Here is a 20,315-nt window from a genome sequence, read left to right on the forward strand (position 1 = left end):
AAGATATTCCAATATCATATTAATAAATTGATATATCATGAACATATGTGGTTTATTCCAGGTATACGTGTTTGGTTCCATATTGTAAACTCTATTTTTTTCATACTGAAAACTCCTTAAAATAAAACATCATTTTAACACAAATAAATAAAGCATATGATCTGAATATATCCTGAAAGAGCCATTGGCAGAATTTAAAACAAATTCTTGTAACAAACACATAAAATAGAAACAGACAGAGACATTTATAACGTATTAATATAATCTCTCCCACAAACATGACTCAGTTCCTCAGCCAGCACCTTATGGGAGGACATTTCCACAAGATCAGGAACAGGAAAAAGTAACCTATAATTCCATTATTACTCAACCTTATTCTTCAAGTATTAGAAACACAATTAAGCAAGAAAAAAAATCCATAATTAGATTTCAGAATTAATGGTAATGGACAAGGAGTCATTCCAAAAGACCTAAATTTATGCTTGAGTCAAAGATATTCTGGGACTGGTGCAGCAGTGGCAGAAGAAATCTCTCCAATGAGCAGAAACAACAGGCATTCCTGTTGAGGACTAGTGAGAGGATACTATAGCTCTGGGTTTCTAGAAATAGGTAAATGACCAAGGATAGAGACACTGGATTCCTCAGAGGTCACGTGTGAGATGAACACAGTGGACCTGCCACCCCCAGTCCATGAACTTCAGTGCAAGAGACCCTGTGTCCCAACCTGATAGGAGAGGTCGCCGTTCTCTTGCTTTGAGACCGTTTGTCTAGGAAGGGGCTGCTGTGAGTAACTTGGAGACAGAAGGAAAGGAGTAGACCTCACTCCCAGGTTGTGACCCTCAATGGACCTAGACCCTTGGTGGCAGCAGCAGGAGCATCAGAAGTAGAAGCCACAGGTTGAGCCTGAACAGCTGCTGGGGCCACCCACCCAGCAAATGAGAAAAAGTTTCTGATCTCAGTTCCCATAGGCTGGAGGCTCTGTGTGAGCCGAGAATATTGTCATGGGAGACTATGAGGAGCCACATTATCCTCACTCCTTAGTCCAGTGTTATTCAGGGAGACAGAGTTGCCAGACATGGAGCCAGAAAAGTGATTGGGGACCCTCAAGGGTTGATTGCTATTACCTTACAAAGTACATTTGGGGGCCATGCCTAGGAGCTTTTGGTACTCATTCACACCATTACCACCAATGTTGGAGCTGCTCCAAGTGCAGAAGATGGTGACACTCTGGCCTAGGTACCCAGATACTGAAAGTGGCTGAGTCAGCACAGAATGGGCCCAGGACCCTGCAAGGGGGAGAGACACAGAGAGGGTGATGTTGGGGAAATGAGAAAAGAGGAAGAAGAGCCACACATGTCCTCCCAGGGCCCCTTCTCTTGTCCCCCCATCTAGTCAAAGTGCAGTGATTGAGGAGGGTGAGATGGAGAGGGGACCAGGCCATGATGGAGACCATCACTGATCCTGCCTTCTGTGGCCCCACAGCTGAACAGAACCTCCCCTAATGCCTCCCTTCTCTTCAATCTCTGACAGAGAGAGGGCCCTTCCATTCAAATAAGACCCCAGCTCTCTGACCCCTCACTGGCCTGGGTCAGGTCTCTCTGCCTGAAGATGTCAAGGGAGTGGGCAGGGAAGGAGCTGTGTGGGTCCAGGGGGGTGGAGAAGTCTCAGCTGTGAACCCTGAGCAGAGGGCACAGGCAGTGCTAGGTGGCAACTCCCAGCTATGATCATCCCTTAAACTTAATAAACAGGACTGAGTGCCATCCAATGTCCATTCCCAGCACACTGTTGTGTGATATGGTGACCAGAGCCCATAAGAGACAGCTCCTACCTCCTCACTGCTCTTTCCACTGTCCCCTGCACTAAGGCCATATCTTATGTGACCTCCCATCATCTCAGGGCAGATTTATGCTCTACTCAGACTCCTCAGGATCAGTGTATCCATGGTTCCCTTGGGTGTTCTTGGGTCAAGACTGAGGTGATGTCTCTACACAAATTCCTCTTAGATTAGGATCAAGTCCAGAGCAATGATGGGTCCTCATGGCCACATGGCCTCTTCTGTGAAGGATGCTACATTGTTTTCTCTCATGTGAGCCCCTTCTGACCATGGCTACCCTTCCCTGGACATATGCCCCCACACCACTGAGAGGAGAAGGAGCCTCTCTCTAGGGATGAAAAGTTAAGGGAAAGCCCCAGGCCAGTGAATTGATGCCAAGTGAATCTTACTCGTCAATATCTCACACACTTGAGCACTACCATCATCCACTTAGTTTTTTTACAAATCATTTTTAACACAGTGACTCACTCCTAGGAATCACTTCTGCAAGCACAGGACACAGGGGTGTGACAAATAACGTTCTCTGCAGCATTTTACTTAAAACTCTGAATTCCTTGAGCAGTATCTGTTCCCAGGAGACTGAGATGTGGTGAATGTTAGAATCCACATTCCAAATAGAGGGTGTAAAAAAGAATTGCCCATAGTGAGTGTTATGGGGGGGGGGGGTCAATTTATATGCTTGTGTGTGAAAATATGCCCGTTTTACATATGACTTTGCCAGGAAGATAGATGTTAGCCAAAAAAGAAAAGAAAAGAAAACAAACCCATAAAACCATTAGTCCCATTTACCAAAATATCATCAACAGATGTTTTAATAACTCTAAAAATTCTAGAATAGTATGCACAAGAGTCTTAACTGATTTTAGCTCCAGGATTTGCTTGGAATGGAAAAGAACAAACTGTCAGCGTGTTCAGTTGTGTGTGAGTGTGGTACAGAGAAGTTGTGTTACTTTGAGATTCTAAATGCACCAACATATTTAAACTGATAAGTGAAAATCTAAGATTATAATTTCAACAAAATTATTCTATGAATTTAACTAAAAGAAAACCTATGCTCTATATAATTTTGCCTTTACAAGGGTTTTATCTTCTGAAATATCCTTTTCTTTGAAAGCTTTGTTTTTTTCTTTCTTTGTCTCATTCGCAATTGCTGAGTTCCTTCGTTGAAACAGACGTGTTAGAAGAGAATTCTGCAGTGTCTGTCTACATGGAAATGCACATACCCTTTAAATTAGCAATTCCACGTCAGCCTGGCAAAAGTGTGCCAATACATACACACACACACATATACATACAAATGCTAACTACATTTTTGATAGAGGAGACAAAATCTTGAGAAAATGAAATGTCCAACAATAAGAATTTGAAAAGAATTGCCAGATAGGGTACAGTGAAGCACATTGTGGTTACTACAGATACTCCAAATACATTGTCATGTGGGAAAAGCAAGTTGTAGACCATTGTGGACACCATAGGCCTATTTATGTTAAATATATTGTTAAATTAAACAAAAATCCCTTAGACTGATGTGGCTGTATTGTGGTGGCAGCCTATAGAGGCAAACCAAAATCTAAACCTACAAATGCCTCAAAGTCACAAAATTAAAACACTAGGGACAACCAGTCATAAACAGCCAATAGGCATAAAGCTTTAGCCAATCAATAATTTCCTTTCTTGCTTCCCTTCTTTTCTCTGTATGAGTCTTTCCCCTGGTCCTTGTCTGTGGAGCCCTCCTAACCACTTCTGGTTTGGTGCTGCCCGATTTGAATCAGTTTTTGCTCAAATAAACTCTTACAATTTAAAAAAAAAAAAAAGAAAGAAAGCTTTGTTTTTTTAAAGACAATTTTTTATTAAAAAATAATAGGCATTCTGTTCAGTGTTGTTCATTAATAGTAGAAATACTAATAATAGCCAAATTATGGAATGAGCCCAAATTTCCATCAACTGATGAACGGATAAAGATGTGGTATGTATGTATGTGTATATATATATATATATATATATACACATACATATATGTATACGTACAATGTATATATATATACACATATATACATATATATACATTGTATATATACATTGTGTATATATTGTATACATATGTATTGTATACATATACAATTGTATATATTGTATATATATGTATATATACATTGTATATATATTGTATACATATATATACACAATATATATACATACATATATATATATATACATACATACAATGGAATATTACTCAGCAATCAAAAAGAATGAAATTTTGCCATTTGCAACAACATGGATGGAACTAGAGTGTATTATGGTAAGAGAAATAAGTCAGTCAGATAAATACAAATACTATATGATTTCACTCATATGTGGAATTTAAGAAACAAAGCAGATGAACATAGTGGAAGGTAAGGAAAAATAAAATAAGATAAAAACAGAGAGGGAGACAAACCACTAGAGACTCTTAAATACAGAGAGCAAACAGGGTTGCTAGAGGGGAGATGGATGGGGGAGGGGCTAATGATGGGCATTAGGGAGGGCACTCGTTGGGATGAGCAATGGGTGCTATATGTAAGTGATGAATCACTTAATTCTACTCCTGAAACCAATACTGTACTCTATGTTAACTAACTTGAATTTAAATTAAAAAAAAAAAAAGTGATATTAGGGTCTGGAGACAAGAGGCAGAATAGGTCCAAGTATTCTCCCAGGGACCATTGCCCTGTTTTTGCATCCAGTCACCTGTGCAGTGAGCAAGGAAGGTGAGGAGAGGGGACTAGGCCATGGTGGAGCTTATCACCAATCCTGCTTTCTGTGGCCCCACAGCTGAGCATAACCTCCCCTAAATTCTCCCTTCTCCTCTTCAATCTCTGACAGAGAGAGGGCCCTTCCATGCAAGTGAGACCCCTCACTGGCCCTGGGTCAGTCCCCTCTGCTGACGATGTCAAGGTGGTGGACAGGGGAGGGACTGTGTGGGACCAGGAGGTGTGGAGGTTATAGCTGTGTGCCCTAGGCAGAAGGCGCAGGCAGTGCCTGGTGGCACATCTTAGTGCTAATCAGTCCTGACTCTTCAAAAGTGGGTCCTTAGAGTTCTTGGTGTCCAGGTCCAGACACACTTATTGTCTGACATGGTGGCCAGAGCCCATCAGATACATCTCCTGCTTCCCTACCACTCTGTGTACTGTCTCCTGACATAGGGCCAGGCCAGATGTCCCCTTATGTGGTCTCCCATCACCTCAGGAAAGACTGTATGCTCTTCCCAGACTCTTCAGGATGAATTTGTTCACAACTCCCTTGCTGTTCATGGATCAGAACTGAGGAGGTGTCTCTACTCAGATTCCTAAGTCCAGAGCAGTTGACCTATCCCCATGTAGACATGTTCTCTTCTGTTGAGGACACAGATGTTTTCCTCTTATGTGATTCTTCTCCTATTAAAAATTTAGCAGTGTATCTCCAACACACAAAAATATTTCTTCAAAGCTCATTTTCCTGGTGAACTGTAAGTACTTTGGTTTTTGATATGCTCTAATCAAGCTTCACCATTTTACTAGTCTCCTTACAAATATATGAGTTGAATAAAATATTTCACACTTGTTCATTATTTATTTGTATGAGAGTCAGATGTTTGTCTTTCTGAGTTGGGCTAACTCTGATCCCACTCCCAGGACACAGAAGAAAGTGAGTGTGAGAGCACCTCCTGTGACCAGGACACTGTGAGATGGAGACTATCAGCAATGCACCTGAGGTGACCTGGGGTAGCACTTACTGGGGATGGGAGAAGAAGGGGACTCATCCTGAGATGTGTGCAGAGCATCTTGTGCTGGGTCTCTGGGTCTGCTTCTCAGCTAAGGGACAGATGGAGGAGAGGAGCACAGGTGGTCAGGGAGCATCTTGTGTTTTATAAGACATTGGAAAGTTCTGGGAGTAAGAAATAAAACTTTGTGAGACAGCAGCCCCCTGATCTCTGTCCCTTGCCCTGCTCTCAGTATCCACAGTACAAAACCCAATGTGAACTAGCTATGAAGGTGGAGGGAAGAGCTGGTAGAGAGCTGCATGATGTCCATGGTGAGGACACTTGAGGAAACCTTCTGACCTTTTCCTCTCCTATCTGTATCCACATCTCCTAGCCAGGTGGTCAGCATGTGATTGACACCAGCTCCAAACCCAGGGATGAGTCTTGTGTTTCCCAAAGAAATAAAATAATTCCTTTTCTTTTAAAAAATGCTTATTTACTTACTTTGAAAGAGAGAGAGAAAGAGAGAGAGAGAGAGAGAGAGAGAGAGAGAGAGAGAACATGAGTGGGAGAGGGGCAGAGAGAAAGGGAGAGAGAGAGAATTCCAAGTAGGCTCCAAGAGCAGCGCCTGACAGGGGGCTCAAACTCACGAACTGTGGGATCATGACCTGAGCCAAAATCAAGAGTCGGATGTTAACTGACTGAGCCATCCAGATGCCCCAGATGATTCGCTTTCTGAGAACCATGCTGATTTGAGGATAGATGGTGTGGGTGGTCTGGTCCAGTCCTCCTGAAGGCTGGGATTCCTGATCAGTGAGTCCAGGAGGACAACCCTTTCTCATTCTGGAGGGCTTGTTCTGTGGATGTGATACTTGGGAATGAAGAGTATTTTATCCCTATGTGGAAATCAGCTTGGGACCATGAGGGTAATGGAGAAGAGACATCTTGGATAACTATCAGAGAAGAAAGAGTGAAGCCCTGAAAGATTCCCCACTTGTCATCTGGAGAGGAAATATCCGCATGCCACCACTGAGCAAGGCAGGGAGGCTGTTGATGCTTTCATCATGAAAATGAGCTTGGGGTCTCATCTCTCCACCCTTTCCCATGAAGCTTCTTTCCAAGGGCTCACTCATATCCCATCCAGTTCCTAAGAGCAGCCTTGAAGCCACACCCCATTCTTCAGTACCTCCTTCCTCCCCAAACTTGCTGAGTCTGCCCATTCTCCTCCAACAGCCACAGCCTTTCTCAGTTGCCTCCCTCTTTCCTCCTGTTCATTCTTGTTCACTGAAGCATCAGGACTTTTCTTCATAAGCTTGAATCAGATCCTTCTTGTCAAACCCTCTAGTGGTTCCTATACCCACGCTACCATGCTGACCTCTCTTCACAGTAAAATTTTGTGTGTATTGATACTTTTACTGGATTGTTGTCTCTTCCCCAGACAGCATCATCACCCTTAGGACAGGGACCATTCCTATCTTATCCCTTCTCTATCCTGAGCCCCTAGACCCAAGTGTGACACTGAATACATGTTAAGTAAATAGTATGGAATGAAGGACCTCTTGGTCAGCCAACTGTCCCGAGTCGGCTCAGCTGAACTCTGTATCACTGGTTCTGCCCTGACCCTATCATGGACCTGGTCCCCAGGGCAGGCTGATGCTAGCATCAAGGGATTTCTGCCCAATGTGACACAGTATCACAATATGTTGTCACAAAGGACTGGATTTGGGGACATAATTTGAGAGGACGAGGACAGATTGTAGATGATGCACAGCTAGATGCAGTAAGTGTCCAGAGAGTGAAGGGCCCACAAGGGGAGGAGGGAGGCTGCATCCTGTGCCTCACAGATCTGGAACACTGTGTCCAGATCATCCCATGCCTGGTCCCAGTGGTCAGGCTTGTCTTAGGACAGGATCTAAGAGACCCCATGGAAACATTCCTTGACAGACCTGAAATCAGAGGTTTCATCTCAGATGCCAATTAGACAAGAACCCCAGGTTCACATTTCCAGGGCTTCTGCCTGCATGTTTTGTTTGCAGACCATACTGTTCATCTCTGTGTTGCTGCTTTTTCTGCTATACATGGTGGTGTTCTTGAGATCTGATCCCAACATCATGAATGGATGTGTCTGTACAGCTTGGAAACAGGAATCTAAATGATAAAAATATATACATATAGAAAGAGGAGACATTTAGCATCCTGCTCACTTTGTCCAAAGCCTAACTCACTTGAGAATTCAGAACACAAATCTTGAGACTGCAATGAGGTTGGTAAGTGGGAAGGGAAGTGCATAAAGGAGAGAGTCATCAAGGATGGGAGCCCCAAGTCTTAATATAAGCTAAGAAGAAATCCCTGGCTGTTCCTAGGGGTAAGGGACTTGAAGAAGCCCAGATACAAACATATTTTTCATTTCCTCACTTGATCAGATGAGGAACACTAACAAGAAAAGGAGAAAGATCTAAAATTGTCACTGTAGACAGATGAAATTGGCTGTGGGTGCTCAAGGAGCTTGAATCTCATTTTCCCCAGGCCTGGAGCACTGGAGAGGCACTGGGACCTCTTCATTTTGCTGCTCAGTGATGTTCACCTTCATCCTTAAGTTGCAATCAAGACCTTCAGCTATACAGTGACATGGAGACGACCAAGAGGACCAACATCCCACGAATATGTGGTTGTTTCAATGGGTCCAGAGTTTTGATGAAATATCTCAAGTGCTGATGTGTCAAAATTATACCCTTCAAGCCACTGCTGTTGCTTCTTCCAGTACAGTAGACATTGGCTTTCACTCCTGGGGTTCCAGTCCCTTAGAGAGCCCAAATCAACAGGGAAAGGTGTTGTGAACACAGGACAAGTCTACACAGTGGAGGGAGTGGGGAAGAGCTGAAGAGGGATACCTGCATAAGCATGAATGTCAGCATACCTGAACTGTGACATTTCAGGGACAATGAGGAGGGGGGAAATCCAGAATGTGGTGTAGACAATCCACAATTCTGTTCCTAAGGCCGCCAAACTAAGACACATCTTTCTCAATCTCATGTTGTACTCCATATCTACATCATAAGCTCTATTTCATGGACTCTTTGTGGGTTCTGTTCTGTGGAATAATCTATGGTAAGTGTTGGAGGATGGGGGGAATCTGTGTCCTGAGTCCAACAAAGGCCCTGAGAAGTCTGGGTTTCAAGGAAGCCTGTGTCAGGGAATGTAAGATTTCCCCAGTAGGCATGACTTTCCACTACATACACACCCACAAGATCAAGCAAACAACACCCTATATGTTGCAGGGATACAACCACATCCCTTCCAAGACAGGCCAAGACAGGTATTGGAGGTGATCTATTCTATGACCACTTTCCTCAGACTGTCTTCCCAGGAATTATGGATGCAAGTTCCATTTGTAACCCTTGGAAGTACTGTCAGAGTTTCTGAATCACATGGTGCCCTCTTTAATAAAGCACCTGTATGGCCACAATTCCCTCCAACAGGTTACAAGTTGCAGGGTCCTTCTCTGGGTTGAGGTGATGAACAGAAACTCATCACCCCATATGGACATTGGTGGTAACCACACAGGCTTAGTGCCCAGGAGCCCCCACCCCTAGCCCTGTTGCACCCACACTCTGTTCATCAGCCCTCAGGACACCAGGTCCCCTACCTGGTGTATGTTGCTGACAGAAGCTGCATGCCTGTGCGCTGTCCTGATTTGTTTCCTCTAACTTCAAACCAACTTCCTATACTTCATCCTCCATAGATACAGACATACCCTGTGAATGCAGAGCAGGATTCTCCCAGGGCTAAAATCTGTGTACACTTTTTTTATTGTTTCTTTTTTTTTTCTGGAATTCCACAGCATTACAAGGACATTTTACACAAAGTTATTGCAACAATTGTATTGGCCAAGTCTGAGAGAATTGACATCTTCACCACATTAAATATTTTGACCCATAAGACAGATATACCTACAGATTTATTTAAATATTTAATCTCTGTCATGAATGGTGTATAGTTTTTAGTGCATAAAACTTCCAAATTCTGTCAGATTTATCCTTGTATTTCATATTTAATATTTTGGTGCTATTGTAAATGGTATTATTTCTAACTTTTAATTTAAAAAAAATTTTTAATGTCTATTTATTTTTGAGAGAGAGACAGTGAGAGCCAGGGAGGAGCAGAAAGAGAAGGAGACACAGAATCTGAAACAGGCTCCAGGCTCTGAGCCGTCAGCACACAGCCCAATGCAGGGCTCGAACTCATGAACCGGGAGATCATGACATGAGCCAAAGTCGGATGCTTAACCGACTGAGCCACCCAGGCACCTCTCTAACTTTTAATTTTGATGGTTGATTGCTTTTGATGGAGAATACAATTCCAAGCAGCATGTGAAGACTGCATTCCAATCCTAAATTGAAACTCTCAGACCAGAAGTATCTCTGAGTCACTCTACACTCTTAGGAGGGCATAACCTGAATCAACATTTTTGGACTCATTCAATTATTTCATTAAGAGCTATTAATCTCTAAGCATGGGATTACCTCCAATGCAACATTAACAGAGTGAGCCTATACTAGCAATAGATTAATCCAAATTTTGATCTGAACAACAGTATGAAATATTGTCAGGTCAAGTGGTCTAAGGCAAATCAGGTACTGACAAAAGAAATGACAATGGAAACCAACCCCTGAGCTGGACTTGGTCAGAGCCCCTGCTGTGGGTGGTGCACCAGATCAGGAAGTTGCAGGTGAGGTTTTTGTCTCACTGCATCATGAGTCTGGAACACAGTGTAAGACTTAGAGTTGCCATGCCATGTGCTACAGTAATAGTCAGCCTCATCCTCAGGCTGCAGCCCAGAGATGAGCAGAAGCCCTGCATTGGCCGAGGCATCACTGGATCCAGAGAAGCGGCTGGGGACCCCGGAGCCCTGGTGTTTATCTGAGTCTGAGTGGTAGTACAGGAGATACCGGGGAGGGTTCCCTGGATTCTGCTGGTACCAGTTTATCCAGAAATCACCAACTCTGAAGCCACTGCTCAGGGTACAGGTAAGTCTCACAGAAGTTCCCAGAGATGCAGAGAGGGAGGGTGGCTGGGTCAGCACCGGCTGAGACAGGGAACCTGCAAACACAGACACTCATGAGACTAGGCAGGGGACAAGGTTAAGCTGCTTGGAAGTCTGTGACAGTGAGGGTGACACCCACTCAAGAGCTGCCATGGATCTGGGGATGTCCCTACCTGTGCAGTGAGCCAGGAGCACAAGGAAAAAAGGGGTCCAAGCCATGTCGGAGACTCCACCTGTGGCCCCAGATCAAGCCTGGGATGTGCCAAGCCCCTTTTATCTTCTCCAGGGCCTGAAAGGGGAGGGACCATTCACAAAAATTTGTTTCCTGCCTTCTAGATGAAGTCTCAGCTTTGTTCCTGAGAGGGCTGATTTCCACAAAGGCTCAGAGTTTGTCCCCTGGGAGGGACCAGGGAGGAAGCAGCTGCTGGGGCCTTCCACAGACCTGTGAGCAGGAGACCCTTCCCAGCCAGAGGGGACATAGCTGCTGACACATAGGCAATAGTGCCCCAGCCCTGGGGGGGTTGGCCAGTACACAGCTGGAGATCCCCACTGTGTAGACCCTGGAGATTCCCATAGCACCCCCTGCTGCCCACTAGTCAAACTTCAGTCTGTCACTGGAAAGGATGTCAGTGACACTGACCTGACAGCCTGGCCAGTCAGTCCACAAGCATACATGTGTCACATGCCCTAGTGCCCAAGATAACTAATATTAACAGACTTCCCACTGAGGACTTTTGGCTTTGTCAGAGAAGAACATGGGGTTGATTCACCACCACACACCATGCATGAGACTACAGTGGATTGAGAAAGCAGAAGGCTGGGGAAACACACCTGAGCTGCTCTCTCAGCCGGGCCACATGAGGGAGGAGGCTAGTTCTCTTCATGTGGAGTGGAGGCCATGTGTCCTACATCAGGACAGATAAGGCACACCACCTTTGCAGAAGAAAGATGGACTTTGGGGGGAGAGTAGGACATTAGTCATGATATGTTGAGGGGATGAAACACTACATGATTTGATAGTAACTTTGAGAAAATAGAATATAAGTGACAAAATAGTCGAGGAAATTTGAAGCCTAAATATAAAAGTACTTCTATGTCAGGGTGAGGTGCTTGTATTTTTATTTCATTTGGGCATGTTAGAGTTTGAAAATAGGAGAAATGATTGATGAAATATATTTTTTATTTATCAAAATGTTCCAGCTTTGTCAGAGTATAATTGCCAATCACAAATTGTATGCACTTTTAAGGTACAACATGAAGATTGGATATACATAAAAATTGTGAAGTAATAATCACCACAATCAAGCTAATTAATATATCCATCTCCTCATATACATACCATTTCTTCCTTCCTTTCCTCCTTTTTCCTTTTTTTTTTCTTTCTTTCTTTCTTTTCTTATCCTTTTTTGTAGTGAGAACACTTAAGGTCTACCCTGTCAACAAATTTCAAGTATATAATACAGTATTATTAACTAAGAAAGGTATACCTTAGAACATATACCTCATCCTGTTGTCAGTTTCAACAATGTGCCTGAAGACAACACAGCAAGTAAGGCCATGTCAAGAAGGCTTGAGGGATGATGATACAGGGAATCTGGAGGAAGAAGATGAGTGCACAATGCCCAGGATGAAGAACACAGGGAGTTGACTGTGGTCCTAGACTGAGGATGAGGGAAAGGATGATGGTGAACTTGAGGGCTCCTGTTAGGTTGATCAGGTGAATTTTATTGTCATTCACTGTCATACAGGTAATGAGAAAGAGAAAGAGGAGGTTGAAGGGAAATAAAGTGGCTTTGTATTATATTTGTAAACCTGGGGCATGTAGGAAATACCCAGGAATGGGAACATGGGATGTTGCCAAATCAGTCATTCACATTCCAGCGATAGGAGCATCCTTGCATGATCTGCATCAGTTCTGGTGAGAGTGCTAAGAAAAGAATAAGATAAGAAAGGTGATAAGATTATTTTTTTAAGTGTAAGTATGAACACCAGGAGCTACTCCTACTCACAGAACCAAGATAAAGAATAAAAATCCATTTGAAATAAATAAGGAAATCCCTCATTTCTTTCATCATGTGTTTTAATTATTTAAGCAATTACTTTTCAGATTGGGCCTCCTTTTAAAGTTGATTTGGTTATTGTGCTGCTGTCTTTTTTTGATGTGTGCAATTGTTTTTTTGTTTACTCATTCAGTTACGAAGAGTATTGTATTAACAACTGCAACTGTGATTGTGGATTATTTTTCTCATTGCTTCTGCTAATTTATGCTTCATGTTATTTGATAAGGTATGTTGTCAGATTCTAGCTTTTTATGTTTTTTTCTTGAATAGATTATTTCATCAGTAGAGAATGTGCTGCTGTGTTTCTAGTAAATTTCTTCCCTTAAATTCTTTTGGCCTGATACTTATATAACCACATCTTTCTGTTGTTCATTGTTGCATGGTATATTTTTTTACCACTCTTTTAAAAAATTTTTAATGTATATTCGTTTTTGAGAGACAGAGAGAGACAGAGCATGAGTGGGGGAAGGGCAGAGAGAGGGAGACACAGAATCTGAAGGAGGCTCCAGGCTCTGAGCTGTCAGCACAGAACACAAAGCAGGGCTCGAACTCATGACGTGAGATCATGACCTGAGCCAAAGTCAGAAGCCCAACCAAGTGAGCCACCCAGGTGCCCCTTACCACTCTAAAATACAATGTATCTTTATCTTTATTTTAACCATGTCCCTTTTGCTCTAGTATGTCATTTCATATCTTTGATTGAAATGTTTAGTCCATTTATATTTAATATAATTTAATATCATTATGTAATATAATTTATATATATTTATATATATAATATATATTTAATAAATTTATTTATATTAAATTATATATTTAATATAATTTTGGTACCTTTCTCTTAATTACATCTGGATTTTGTTCCTTTATTACTCCTTTCTTGCCTTCTTTTTCATTAATTGCATATTTCCATTATGAAATTTTACATTTAGTAGCAATGGATGCTGAGTACACTGAGTTGAAGACCCTGAGAATTGGGGTCTTCAGCCTAGGAGCTGTTGGGAGCTAGCCAACATTTTACACCCAGTTTTGTTGCACTTTCCAGAGCAGAAAGAAGTGACTCCTACGACCAGACTATGCAGCCTGCTGAATCAGCACAGGCTGAATGCAGGACCATGGAAACTGGAGTGACTAGGGAAGACACAGCAACTGAGACCTTCCACAGACCTGTAAGTAAGACTGCCCAGCATAGAAAGGACACAGCTGCTGAGTCCCCATCAGCAAACTAATGAGGTACCAACGCCCAGGCCCTGGAGAATATGAGGGATTATACAGCAAGGGGCACACACTGTGCACACCTTAGGTGTCCCCTGCTGATCCCTGGCCAAACTTCAGATTTTTCATTGGAAATAATGTTTATGGTGTTGGTCTGACAGCCTGCTTGCTGTCATTCCAGAAATATCTGTGGACCACCCTCTGTAGGTAAATCTCATTTTATTAATAAACATCATTTTCAACTGAAAGCTTTTTAGATTTTGAGGTGAAAGAGACATGGATAATATGACCACTATACAATGTGACTGAGGTTGCCACCAGGTGACAAGGCAGAGGGTTCTGGGAACAATGTCCTGAGTGGCTCATTCAATAGGGAAACAGGATGGAAGTGAACTGTAATCTGGATCTGAATAGAGAATGGTGGTCCTGCTGATGGATGAACAAAGCAAACAATATTTCTTTAAAAAAAGTTGCAGAGTTCTCTGCAAGTGTAGCACAGTGTTCAAATATTCAGAGACATCACATAGTGTTGGGGTATTGGGGAATGACAAAACTTATATTTCTGGTTCTCACATTTCTTGGAAGCCTTTGTGGTCAGGCCACACCATGTTTCTTTTTTGCTGTTTCTCCTGAGACAGAAGCTGTTGTCCTTTACATCCCAACACCATGGATGAAGAAGTCAGCCAACCTGGCCAAAAGATCCTAAAAGGTCAGCATAATGGCTACTTCTCATCATACTTATATAAATGTTTCCATCCATTTTAGGAATATTCATGAAAAGACTATGACAAGCCAGCAGTGTGCCAGACATGAGGGATACAAAAGATGAAAATATAGAAGGCCACTGTGGCTGAGGAAGGAGGCAGAGAGAACAGAGAGGTGGAGATATCACCAGGGCAACACCAGCCTTTGTCAACTGATGACATAGATGTACTTCATCAGTTTACTTCATCAGTCCCCCAGATGTTCCCAAAGTGAAAACTCACCATTGTCTTCATGGTAGGATTTCCAACACTCTAGGTTCTCTTTTCCTTCCTCTCCCTTTCTATCTCAGCTTCAATGAAGGAGAGTCTTCAATGCCACATCCACTGACAAACTCTAAAATGTTACATTTTCCTCCTGTTATGGACTTTTCCCACCGAAATCCAAAACTTGATTCTCTCCCGATTAGGTAGATCAAAGAATGAGTTTCTCTTCTATAACATAGTCTGGGAGGTTCAGTTCACTACTGAATTAGGACATGCTACATTGTTTTCCTCTTATCTCCCTTGGGTGACCCTCTTGCCAAAGCTGAATCTCTGTTTTTCAGTTAAGGGGCTGAAATGTACACAAGTGCTTCTTATTATTCAAAGGAATATGTGAGGTGACTCCCCATGAGTCTTTACTTCAGATAAAGACTGAGGAAAGAGAGAGTAAACAATATGATAATAATGAGGATCAGGTACCATGTTTTGAGTACTTCAACACTGAAACATCAAGATTTGGAAGAGGCCCATGTCTTTTCATTAATTTATATTCAACGATTTACTCACGGAAGTTTGACAAGACATAACAGATTTGCATAGTTCCTATGGGACATTTATAATGAAGCCATGGATTATAAGGCAAAACTTAGGCCATTAGGCAATCCATTGAAGTCATGCACAAGATGGGAGTCCAGTATGGTCTCATCACATTTTACTAATGGCACACATTGAACCCTAAATCCAATGCCTACACCCTCTTCACATGACCACTTCTATCTAGGTATGTTTTGTATTATATATTCACAAAGAATTTCTCCAAAACTTAGAAATCTAAAACAAAAACATGTATGATTCCACAGTTTCTATGAGTCAAACTGGCAAAAGCTTGGAAGTGTATTTCTGGCTCAGGTTTCCTCATGAGGTTGCAATCAAGATTTTGACCAAGGAAACAGAAAGGCTTCACTGGGGCTGGTGGATCAACTCCCAGTTTGGCTGAGTCACAAATGAGGTTGCTTCAGTTCCTTGACACATGAACTTCTCCATAAGGCTCCTTGAGAGTCTTCACAATATGGCAACTGCCTTCACCCAGAGTGAGTAATCTGGGGGAGCACAGTGGAAGTATTTTGGTCTAGCATTAAAAGTTACACACAGTCATTTCCTCAGTATCTTAATAGTTACAGTCATCTCTATTCATTATATAGAAGGGCATGAATTCCAAGAGGCAGTGATCACTAAGAGCATCTTGGACACTGGACACCACAACTGATCAGTCCACAAGAGACATAAATTTGGTATGAAAGAGGCTTCATATTGGTGGGGAGTTGTGTTTGGGGCAGCATCTGTGGCTGGATTTGGGAGACTAGAGTGACAGGGTGGGTTACCACACTGAGGATCAAGCACTTTATCCCCTATGGATGTGGATATATCTCAATATTTTTTAGTAACAATCAAGTGGAATTTTCAGGTTTCTCTTCCAGACAGCTTTCACAGAATACAGCATGAACTTGAAATGGATGTCACATAAGGAGGGACAATGTAGGTCTGATGGAATATAACGGTGGTGTAGAACAAAGGGAAAAATCTGATATGTAGGATTTTAATCTCCTTCTTGGGTGGCTAACAGGATGTGCCTTATGGCTCAAAGAGAGAACCAAATTGAGATACCAGGTTCCCAATTTCAGTGACTGAGAAAATGGACATGACAATAAGGCAGATAAGGTAAGAAAGAATAGAGAGCCCAGAAATCTACCTACACAAATGTAGTCAATTGATCTTGACAAAAGACCAAAGGCAATACAATGAAGAAAAAGAAAAAATAGTCTTTTGACTAAATAGTACCAGAACTAAACATTACATGAAAAAAAATCTACACAAGACTCTAAAACCTTCATAAAAATTAACTCAAAATGGATCATAGACCTAAATGTAAAAAAGCAAAACTATAAAACCCCAGAAGACAACATAGGAGAAAACCTAACTGATGTTAGAATTGACTTTTTAGATACAATACCAAAGGCATAATTAATGCAAGAAATGATTAATGAAATGGATTCATTAAAATTAAAAACTTCTTCTATGAAAGACATTGTCAAGGGAATAAGAAGACACGCCACAGACTAAGGAGGAAATATTTTCAAGACACGTCTGATAAAGAACCGTTATCCAAAACATACAAAGAACTCTTAAAATTCAACAGTAAGAAAACAGTCTGATTTTGACATGATACTCTAGATGGAAAAGCCAAAATATTCCACCAAAAAACTGCTAGAACTGATTCATGAATTCAGCAAAGTTGCAGGATATAAAATCAATGCGCAGAAATCGATTGCATTCCTATACACCAACAATGAAGCAACAGAAAGAGAAATCAAGGAATCAATCCCGTTTACTATTGCACCAAAACCCATGAAATACCTAGGGATAAATCTAATCAAAGAGGTGGAAAATCTGTATACTAAAAATTTAGAAAGCTTATGAAAAAAATTGAGGAAGACATACAAAAAATGGAAAAATATTCCATGCTCCTGGATAGGAAGAACAAATATTGTTAAATGTCAATACTACCCAAAGGAATCTACATATTCAATGTAATCCTTATCAGAGTAATACCAGCATTCTTCACAGAGCTAGAACAAACAATCCTAAAATTTCTATGGAACCAGGAAATACCCCAAATAGCCAGAGCAATCTTGAAAAAGTAAACCAAAGCAGAAGGCATCACAATCCCGGACTTCAAGCTATAGTACAAAGCTGTAATCATCAAGACAGTATGGTACTGGCACAAAAAAACAGACATTCAGATCAATGGAACATAATAGAGAACCCAGAAATGGACCCACAAATGTATAGCCAACTAATCTTTGACAAAGCAGGAAAGAATATCCAATGAAATAAAGACAGTCTCTTCAGCAAGTGGTGCTGGGAAAACTGGACAACGACATGCAGAAAAATGAACCTGGACCACTTTCTTGCACCATACAAAAAAATAAACTCAAAATGGATGAAAGACCTCAATGTAAGACAGGAAACTATCAAAATCCCCGAGGAGAAAGCAGGCAAAAACCTCTCTGATCTTGGCTGCAGCAACTTCTTACTCAACACGTCTCCAGAGGCAATGGAAACAAAAGCAAAAATGAACTATTGGAACCTTATCAAAATAAAAAGCTTCTGCACAGCAAAGGAAACAATTAGCAAAACTAAAAGGCAACTGATGGAATGGGAGAATATATTTTCAGATGACATATCAGATAAAAGATTAGATTCCAAAATTTATAAATAACTTATCAAACTCAACACCCAAAAAACAAATAATCCAGTGAAGAAATAGGCAAAAGACATGAATAGACACTTCTCCAAAGAAGACATCCAGATGGCCAACCAACATATGAAAAAATGCTCACCATCACTCATCATGAGGGACATACAAATCAAAACCACAATGAGACACCTGTCAGAATGGCTAACATTAACAACTCAGGCAACAACAGATGTTGGTGAGGATGCAGAGAAAGAGGATCTCTTTTGCATTGTTAGTGGGAATGCAAACTGGTGCAGCCACTCTGGAAAACAGTGTGGAAGTTCCTCAAAAAATTAAAAATAGGGGCACCTGGGTGGCTCAGTCGGTTAAGCATCCCACTTTGGCTCAGGTCATGATCTCATGGTTTGTGAGTTCAAGCCCCACATCGGGCTCTGTGCTGACAGCTCAGAGCCTGGAGCCTGCTTCGGATTCTGTGTCTCTGTCTCTCTCTGCCCCTCCCCCACTTGTGCTCTGTCTCTCTCTATCAAAAATAAATAAAATGTAAAAAAAATTTTTTTATTAAAAAAAAGTTAAAAATAGAACTACCCTACAACCCAGGAATTGCACTACTAGGTATTTATCCAAAGGATACAGGTATGCTGTTTCAAAGGGGCACATGCACCCCAATGTTTACAGTGCACTATCAACAATAGCCAAAGTATGGAAAGAGTCCAAATGTCCATCGATGGATGAATGGATAAAGAAGATGTGGTATACACACTCACACACACACACACACACACACACACACACAATGGAGTGTTACTCAGCAATCAAAAAGAATGAAATCTTACATTTGCAACTACGTGGATGGAACTAGAGGGTATTATGCTAAGCGAAATTAGTCTGTCAGAGAAAGACAAATATCATATGACTTCACTCATATGAGGACTTTAAGACACAGATCAGATGAACACAAGGGAAGGAAAGAAAAACTAATATAAAAACAAGGAGGGGGACAAAACCTAAGAGACAAATATGGCGAACAGAGGGTTACTGGTGGGGTTGTGAGAGGGGGGATGGGCTAAATGGGTAAGGGGCATTAAGGAACCTACACCTGAAATCATTGTTGCACTATATGTAACTAATCTGGATGTAAATTAAAAAACTAAAATAAAATAAATTTTAAAAAAAGAAAACAATCTGATATTTAAATGGGAAAAAATCTGAACAGACACTTTGCCAAAGAAGATGTCCAGATAGCAAACGAGCATATGAAAAGATGTTCAACCAGACATATCACTAGGGGACTGCAAGTTAGTACAAGATACTACTGCACACCTATTAGAATGGCAAAAATCCAAAACACTGCCAACACCAGATACTGGCAAAGATGTGGAAGAACAGGAACTCTCTTTCACTACTGGTGGCAATGCAAAATAGTATAGCCACTTTGAAAAATGATTGGCAGTTTCTTACAAAACTGAACATTTTCTTACTATACAATCCAACAATCATATGTCCACACAAAAACCTGTACAAGGATGTTTACAGAAGCTTTATTTATAATCACCAAAATTTGGAAACTACCAAGATATCCTTTAGTAGGTGAATAGATTAAGAAAACTGGTATATCTAGACAATGGAATATTAAATGCATATTACTAAGTGAAAGAAGCCAATCTGAAAAGGCTATATACTGTATGATTCCAAATATATGACATTCTGGAAAAGGCAAAATTACGAAGACAGCAAAATAAATCAGTGGTTGTCAAAGATTAGGGGACAGGGAGAATGCATATGGAAAACAAAGGATTTTTAGGACAGCAAAACTATTCTTTATGATACTACAATAGTAGATACATTTTATTATACATTTATCAAAGCCCATAGAATGGTACAAAACCAAGAGTGAACCCTAACAGTAACTATAATCTTTGAATAATAGTGATGTATCAATGCGGGTTCACGGATTTTGACAAATGTGACACGTGGGGGATGTTGATACTGAGGGTGGGGCAGATTGCATGTATCAGGGTAGTGTATATAATGGGAACTCTCTGTACTTTCTGCATAGCTTTGCTATGAACCTAAAAAATACCCTAAAAATAATTTATGTTGAAATAAAAAAACACACACACACAAAGAGCTGTATGTTTGGCAATGTGCATGTTTGGGGATGTAAGATAGTGATTTGGAGATGAATATGGTATTTGCTTTTATAAGAATATGTCATGT

General features: G+C 41.3%; 1 gene segment (V, D, J or C); it reads right to left on the reverse strand.

Annotated features, from left to right (window-relative positions):
* Nucleotides 1–10,922, reverse strand: part of LOC109496970 — a 927,213-nt gene extending 916,291 nt beyond the window's left edge. Inside the window, 2 exon segments of the V gene segment in view lie at nucleotides 10,331–10,655; nucleotides 10,773–10,922. Of these exon segments, the coding sequence occupies nucleotides 10,331–10,655; nucleotides 10,773–10,818 (371 nt within the window).
* Between the last annotated feature and the right edge of the window lie 9,393 nt (nucleotides 10,923–20,315).

The sequence above is a fragment of the Felis catus genome, chromosome D3 (assembly GCF_018350175.1).
Source record: "Felis catus isolate Fca126 chromosome D3, F.catus_Fca126_mat1.0, whole genome shotgun sequence".
Classification (NCBI taxonomy): domain Eukaryota; kingdom Metazoa; phylum Chordata; class Mammalia; order Carnivora; family Felidae; genus Felis; species Felis catus.